This window comes from Dysidea avara, chromosome 5 (genome assembly GCF_963678975.1).
Source record: "Dysidea avara chromosome 5, odDysAvar1.4, whole genome shotgun sequence".
Lineage (NCBI taxonomy): Eukaryota > Metazoa > Porifera > Demospongiae > Dictyoceratida > Dysideidae > Dysidea > Dysidea avara.
Window position 1 is genome coordinate 11,511,648 of NC_089276.1, and position 9,089 is coordinate 11,520,736.

General features: G+C 36.6%; 1 protein-coding gene across 1 annotated transcript in view; it reads left to right on the forward strand.

Moving 5' to 3' along the window:
• LOC136256621 (uncharacterized) overlaps positions 1 to 4,808 on the forward strand; it is a 36,322-nt gene extending 31,514 nt beyond the window's left edge. The window contains exon 2 of the mRNA XM_066049598.1: positions 776 to 4,808. Coding sequence (XP_065905670.1) covers positions 778 to 4,509 — 3,732 coding nt within the window. The 5' untranslated portion in view covers positions 776 to 777 and the 3' untranslated portion in view covers positions 4,510 to 4,808. The remainder of the gene's footprint in view (positions 1 to 775) is intronic.
• The last annotated feature ends 4,281 nt before the right edge of the window (positions 4,809 to 9,089 follow it).

The window sequence follows — 9,089 nt, forward strand, 5'->3', positions numbered from 1 at the left end:
TTTTGAACAGTTCTTGATTCGTACTACTGTGTAATGAGTTGAACATAGCCAACAACGAAGCGTAATGGATAATTCACTTTTCAGTTGATAATTGATATAGCTGGGGTGCGCGGCACCATTTCAGATGCAGTATGAGTGGGTTCACCAGTCATAATAATTTTTTACAAAAAAGTTAACAAACAAGTACACAAAAAATTTGGAATATTCAACTAGAGTAGGGACCATAGCACACTGTACTGAAACAAGCTGGAGTAGTGCACAATATTAAATCACAGTAAAACAATAAGAAGTGTTACATCCCTACTGTGCATTTTTATTATGTCTTGAGTACAGTAGAGATATAACACTTCTTATTGTTTTACTGTGATTTAATATCATGCACTACTCCAGCTTGTTTCAGTACTTTTTATCAGTGTGCTATGGCCCCTACTCTATTTGAAAATTCAATTTTTTTGTGTACTTGTTAATTAAATTAAAATCATTAACAAGTGGATTTATACCAAATCTTATCACTTAATCATTAAATATTTTATGTATCAAATGCACCCATATGGGTGATTTTCCGAAATTCAGTCACATATTTTCTTGATTAATATTGTTGTCCATTATTGTGTTAGGCTGCTCTTTGTTTTCCTATACACATGGAAGGGATACTATTCTTTTCATTAATGATACTGTATGTTGTGCTGTCATGAATATCTGGTTAGTATACATTTTATGTCCACGCACACATACTTGTAATTATTTATTTACTTTGTCGCATATCCTTCAACAGCCATGACAAATAGAGCATTGATTTTCTTGTATCTTCTGATTCCTATTACTTGGAGTGCTTACAGAAATAAAATTATTGTATCTAAGCAGCAACAATGTACCGAATGTGACAAAGTAAATGATTCACTATACTATTGCCAGAACTTGAGCCAAGCTTTTGATTTGTTAACAACTTGCAATCACTGCAATTCAGACACTGATATTTCCATTGAGCCAGGACAGCATGGGTTAGCTTCATCTCATATGGCTGTAAACATAAAAAATGTACGATTTGGGTCAGCGAATGAATCTATGTCTGCCACCATACAGTGTGTACCACCTCATGATGCTGGCCTGACATTTATTGGAGTGAGAGATTTAGTTGTTGAACACCTGAACTTTATAGGCTGTGGCACAAAGCACATTAGCACAAGTCAGGTTAAAACTGGTGAGCTTGTATTTTTATATAGTGCATTGTTCATACAGAACAGTACAAACATCAACTTAAATAATATTGAAGTTTCCAACAGTAATGGGGTAGGACTGCTGATGTATGACACAAATGGCAACATAACCATAACCCGGTCTCAATTTACAAACAATTCATTTTATCTGATGAATGCAGGACAACATTTTATTGGTGGTGGTGGTGGAATTTACATAGAATTTACAAGGTGTACTCCGGGATTAACTGACTGCAATTCCAATGAAAATAAGCACAACTCTGATTGTCATTATTTAATAGACAATTGTGAATTTAGAAATAATGTTGCTGTTTATGATTTGAATGGCACAGACCCTGACTACCTTCCTAATGGTGCCAGCATGTCATTCAGTGCTGGAGGTGGACTTTCAATATGGTTTTTTGGTCAAGCTAAGAATAATAATGTACAAATCACACATTCTAATTTTGTCTCAAACACTGCAAATATGGGTGGTGGACTGTATGTTGGCTACAGACAGAACACATCAAATAGCACTTTATTTATTGCATTCTGCTCATTTAAATATAATTCAGTTGGGATGTATCATGGAGGTGGAGGAGTCAAGGTTGGTTATGATATGTACCAGTCTGGTGGGAAGTGCATTAATATTAGTGTGAAAATAGAGAGTTGTTTGTTTAAAAGGAATCAAGCTCTCAATGGAGTGGGTGGAGGTTTAGATATGTATGGCAGTCATGAACCTTTCAATAAGCCTACTAATTCATTTTATATTTACAATTGTTCTTTTGTGAGTAACACTGCACGGTATGGTACATCCATGCAAATCAGTAAAGAATTTTATGAGTCAATTGCACAATGTAGTTTGTTTACTGCAGTTATTGACAACTGCTCTTTTGTCCATGAAAAAACTGAAACCTTCATCTTAATTGCTAGTAGAATAGGAACGGTTGCAACATTTGGGGTAGACATCCAGTTTAGGAACTTTACTATGTTCAAAGCTAACAGAGAAACAGCTTTAGTAGTGGAAGGAGCATCAGTGGAATTTTATAATAACTCTAAGACAATTTTTCAGGAAAACAAAGGACTGTATGGTGGTGCTATTCTACTGACTGGTGGTTCTTGGATTAAGGTGTTTCCTTATAGCACATTGCTGTTTCAAAATAATGAAGCTGTATTCAATGGCGGTGCTATATGTGTAGAGTTCTTATCATCATTTGATCATCTCCTATCTCATGTTTGCTTTGTGAAGTATTGCTTGGAGGCCATTTTGCCACAACATTGGCAAACAAAGTTCACATTTGTGAACAACACAGCTGGCCAACATGGAAAAACAATTTTCTCTTATAGTTTGCATCCATGCAGGAAATTTTATGCTGAAAACAGTTACGACACCTTTCTTTATAAAGAGCCATTCTATCATCATACTTTAACAGAAGATGCAATTTCCACATCACCATCGAGATTTACTAACATACAAAACATAAGTACTATACCAGGAAAAGTATTTGACTTACATTTAGAATTGGTAGATGAACTAGGTTGTGATGTAAATGGGACTTTATATATTGCTACCTGCAGTACATCATCGCCATACGTTGTGGAACCCTATCAATTTACTAGTGGATTAATTCAAATAGCAGGAAGACCTAACAAAATCTGTCAACTACAAATACAAACAGAGACTAACTACCCGGTCAATACAATGATGTATGTTGTATTGAAAAACTGTCCTCCAGGTTGGGAGTATGATGATACAAAGCAACAATGTGATTGCATTAAAAGTCCGACTGATACTAATCGTGTAATACGCGGTTGTGAACAGACCACTTTTCAAGCTTATTTTAATACCTTCTACTGGATTGGTTATAACACAGATAGCTCAGAAGCGAGAGACCAGGACTTATTAACAGGACCATGTCCTTACCGATACTGCTACCAGGATGATGACTCTCAATCATCACTTTTACCAGGAGATGCCAATATGACAATCCTTGATCAGTTTGTGTGTGGCAATCGACATAGAACTGGTCTACTGTGTGGACAATGCATTGATGGTTACAGCGTGACACTAAACTCGCCAACATATACTTGCCACAAATGCGAAAATCGTTACTTAGGAATTTTACTATTCTTTCTTTCTTACATTGCCCCTGTGACCATTCTGTTTTGTTTCATCATGGCTTTCAATATTAGAATAACTGTAGCACCCATCAGTGCATTTTTATTCTTTTCACAAATACTGGGTAGTCAAAACCATGTTGGATTTACTCATTCAATTGATGGGAACTATCCTGGAGCACTCTACTATTCTGACATTCTGCATGCATTGTATAGTATAACTAATCTGAACTTTTTCAATCATGAAGTTTTCAGATATTGCCTGATACCAAATGCTGGAACAATTGACATCATAGCATTTACATTACTGACAGCATTCTACCCAGTATTTTTGATTACAATATTTATTCTTTTCAGAGTGTGCTGTGAGAAAAAAAGAATAGAGTGGTGGTTAAGAAAGTTAACAAGAGAGTCTATTGCTCAAGGTATATGCACATTTCTTGTACTTTGTTTTGCAAAAATAGTTTTATTTAGCTTCAAAATCTTAAGATCAGCAGAAGTTACTTATATGAATGGCACAAGTTATAGACATGTCGTTTATTTTCAAGGAGACATAGGACACTTTCAAGAATTCCCATACATACTCTATGCATCAGCAGCAATAGTCTCAATCATAGTAGTTATAATAATCCCAACAGTGGTTTTAGTTTTACATCCAATCATGATGGCTACTGCAATCCATTTTGACTGTTGTGAAAACACTGTAGCATGTATTGATAAGTGTTTGCTAAAGCACAAATTGAAACCAATCTGGGATTCCTTTCAAGGAGATTACAAGCCAAAGTTAGAATTCTTTGCTGGCCTGCACTTCTTCCTTTACCGAGTTTTATTTTATTTAATCATTGTAACATCACAAAATGTGGAAACATCTTTGCTGTTAATATTGATGTTTTTGGTACTCATTTCACTTATTCACATGTTGTCAATGCCACTCAAAAGCTATGTAGATAATTCTGCCTACTCATTGGTTTATATTCTTTTGCTTGCAATTGTGATGATGGAGTACTACCTTTTTGTCTCCAACAAATCTGCTGTTGTTGCCTGGCTGATTGCAATTTTGTCTTTACTTCCACTGCTTGGATGCATTATGTATTGTTGTTGGAAGCTCTACCTTAGTTGGAAAAGAAGAGGTTATCAAGAGTTACAGAACTTGGCAAACTTGCCACAAGCTGGACACCAAGATACTGGACTTTAAGCCATTTAGCTAACAGTTATATTATGTTGATAACACACAAACCACTTTTATGCATAGTATTAAGGACCCATTAATGATTTTGGTTATGCATGGACTATAGCTGCAGCCAACTTTTACATGCACTGATACAATAACATGCATTAAATACAGTAATGCAACATGAGTGATTTTTAAAAAAATTTGGTTGTGCATTCAATAAGTTAAACTTTCCTTTTTTTAAATATATACTTATCACTGTATGTCATCCTGTATTGTATTTGCTTATTTATTTGTGTGGTTTAATCCTAATTTAACACTTGTGTGCAATATAAATTCCAAGCTGTTAACTACATTTTATGGGGCTGACCGGACTACAGATACTATAGAATCCCTGGCAGCTGGGGGTACAGCCCCCCAGAAGCTGTAATTGTTTTAGCTTTCATGATATCTCGAAATTCACCAGAATCAACGTGCAATGTAGAGCAAATAAAATTATATAAGTATTTAAAATGCGCTATTTGTAATCAATGAAAATCTGTTTTGGAAACATTACTTATTAGTAAATTTAGTGCTAGCTACTATGTATACTGACATCTGTGTAAGGGTACAACCGATCCAGCATTTATAAAGCAGTACAAAATAACTCTTACATATCAAGAAACACTGGGAAGAGATGAATGAGGGGTAACTAGTTCACTGCAAAAAAACAACTTATTTTTCTGGCACATTTTTATGAAGCACTTGACGACTCATTTAATGCTCTATTCGGAATATATTTAATTTGGTGTTTATCCCTACTCCAAGATGAATAATTTCGGTGATCTCTTTCTGAAGGGCCCTTTGGTGGATCAAGAGGGAGAGTTAACCCCTATCAGAAATACTTATAGTACTATATACAAAAATAATTGACTTGATGTAGCTATACACATTGCAATCCTATAACCTTGTACCATTACAACAATCATACAGAACTACAACTATAAGTCTAGCAAATTTACAACAAGCTGACATGCAAAATATTCAATAACAAATATATACAATGAAAATACATGTGAGCCAGATAATCAGTACATAATTAAGATACTACAATCACTTTTTCATATACTTATGTATGTATCCATATGCAACTATACCTCTACGCAAGTGATGATTATTTTTACTTACATATTAACATATACCTTTCCATAAAGGGTCTCCATGTATACATTTCCAGCACTTTTCACCATTACTAGGTATGCTATTATGCTCTTAAAATTTATATTTTTGAACAATTCTCAAAAAAATATTAATTATTTTTGTATATTGTTTTCAGGGCTTTACTGAAAATCAGCATAAGCTGAGTGGACTCCCTGCTTAAATATTACAAGAGAAATGCCTCTTATTCCCAAATTTATGCCACCACCTTTGGTCAATATAGTGTCATTTAATTTTCTGTAAGACTATTCTTTTTGCATTGATGATTATTGGTATTGTATTCTTTAGCTGCTAGGCAGGGTCGCCCAGAGAAATTAAGGGGCCCAGGGCAAAGAGTTAAATTGGGGCGCCAGAAACAAGGAGGTTTCCATTCTGAATCACAACTTCACCCAACCTGCATGTAAATTGAAGACCAAAAAAAAAAGGTCATAACCAGCTAACAATGACAATAACTACCCCTCACCAACCACATCTCCTTATCTACAGGTGTATAAGCTTGCTACACTGCTCCTCTGAAGAATACTGTGACTGCTCTATTAGAGTATTTAGATCTGACTGCTCTATTAGAGTATATCGATCTTTTAAACAGGTATTCAAGGGGCCCTTTCGGGCTGCATGGGCTCGGGGCAAAATGCCCCAGTTGCCCCCCCCCCCCCCCCCCCCCTGTGGGCGGCCCTGCTGCTAGGTAGAGTATTCTTTTAGCTACTAGGTAGAGTATTTAATTTCATAACTGAGCTAAATTCTTCTATCTGACTGCTTTAGAGTGATCACCATATCATTTAAACCCAATGACTAATTCAGTTACCACAAAATACAACATCTTTATGATGTTAGTGTCTGACTCTGTTTGTAGTGAGAAACATACCCACCAAAATTAATAATACCACAGACTCATTACAATGTAACTATAGCAAGCAAGCAGCAGCAGGAAACACAACCTTTAGTGTCTAACTCTGTTGTGGAGGGAAAAATATTTGATAATACCACAGCCACGCTACAACGTACTACAGTAGCAGACAAGCAGCAGCAGCCACAAACAGCAGCAACAAGGAACAAGCACCAAGAAGCAGTAAGCACTATAAGCAGCAAGCAGCAGTAGTAGCAAGCAGCAGCAAGCAACAAGGAGCAAGCAGCAGCAACAGCAGTAGCAAGCAAGCAACAAGCAGCACCAGCAGAGCAAGTAGCAACAACAGGCAGCAGCAGCAAGCAGGCACCAAGCAACAAGCAGCAGCAGCAAGCAACAAGGAGCAAACACCAAGAAGTAGTAAGCACCAAGCAGCAGCAGTAGCAAGCAAGCAGCAGCAGTATCAAGCAAGCAGCAGCAAGCAGAAGCAGCAAGTAGCAGGAGGCAGCAAGCAGCATGCAGCAGCAGGTAGACATTAACAACTTACAGCAACAACGTTGCTACAATTTACAGTCATCAGCACTAATTTAAAATTAAATTAATACAGTAGAGAGCATGCAGGTATGTTTATATGTACACATAGACTCTATACCATGACTCTAGTCCATGATGTCAAACAACACAGCAGCTTCTTGCTATGAACCATCATCTGTGGCTCACCTAGCAGGTAGCTACAGTAGGGTTTTACTGTAGACAATGGATGAGAGATCCATTTTTTATCACCCTAGAGAGTGAGAGAATGTACAATTAAACTCATGAAGGAGAAAGAAGGATAAGCCACTATACATTAGAGTTGTTTGACAGGGCTACTATACTTTAACTGATGCTCAGAAAATGGTTGGTCAAGATTAGGTACTTTAGTTTCACCCTCTGTAATTGGACAACACTGCTTCAAATTCTAGTTTAACACCTGGAACTCAACCTTGAAATACTGGTACACACTGGCAACTAAGTTCTTCTAATGATTGAGATTGGTTTTTTTTTGTTGTTGAATGCTCCTTAGTTTTGCCAGCATATCGAAAGACCAGTCCATTTCACTTGGCTTCAGGGGTGTCAGACAAAAATGGAAGCAGTATATCGTAATTGGCATGCTACCCCAGGAAAATAAGTACTGCATGTTCACTACTTTTAGTTTTCGCTTTCATCAAGTTTTTTTTTTTAAATTACAGCCAAAAAGTGGTGAGGTTTTGGCCTCACTGGTCACACCTACTTTGATTGCTAGAGTTTTCCTCTTTACCAAATCAATTCTATAACCTTGTTCAACCAGCTTATCATCAGGATAGACAAGCTCATTTCTTCCCATTACACACACTCTTCATCTCTTAAGTAATCCCTAGTCATCTGTAATCAGTTCACTATTGATAATAAATTCTAAAGAAAAATTGAGACAAATTAAAGTAGTTAACTCTGCCGGTCATCATATTCTCTATCTAACCCCTGAATACTGTATGCTGAAATTGTTGACACTCAGGTGTTGTATATGCAGGTAACATATGTTAACGACATGTTTGTACATTTATATTTATTTTCTTGCGTATCATTATTAGGGCTCAAACGAATAGTGGTTTTACTATTCGGATATTCTTTATTCACAACTACTGAATATTCGAATATTCTTTTTCAGCATTGCTATGGACAAGATATCAATAATCCTGTTAACATCCTGTTGTACAAGATGTCTCTTTAATACAATTCAGAATCAACATGATTTGATCTTATATGTCATAAATATGCTTATGTAAGATCAAGAATTTCTGATGTTATATATTTCCTTTGAAACAAATATTCAAATACCAGAAATGGTATTCAAATAATACAATATTCATTTGAGCCCTAATCATTATCATAGCTACAGCTCTGTAGCTACATACTGTAGCCATACATATGGAAATGGGATTAGAAACTGAGTGGCACATGTGCATATCTGCTGCTGAAGCAGCAGGGGGTCCTTCACATACAAAATCCATCAACAATATTCGAAATATGGAAATTTGGCAACCCAAATATCTAATTTCTGGATAAAAATTTCCAAATTTCTGTCTTGGAAATTCTTGAGTTGTAGTATAGATTCTGTGCCTTAGGCTACTGTATTAGACGAGCTGTGGTTTCAGCATGGGTTCAAGCCGAGCCCCGAGTGGTTCAAGCGGTCTGGTAAGCCGTCGTAACTCTGGGGCAAGGGTGCCAGTACCTCTCAGAAATTTGAACAAAAACGCTCATCAGTAATCCATGGACACACCAAAATGACTTACACAGCTGGCAAAAAAAAACTTACACAGCTTGGAAGTATACAACAAATTTACGAAGCAGATTACAGACACATGTTAGTGTGCTTGTTCTATACCATATGCGTATTTTGTACCGTACGCGTATGGTATGTACCATACGCGTACGGTACGATTTTCCGTACCATACGCGTACGGTATAGACATACGCGTATGGTACGTACCGTATGCGTATTATGCCTTTTCTCAGTGTCTTCTACCCTTGCCATCACCTTGCTACA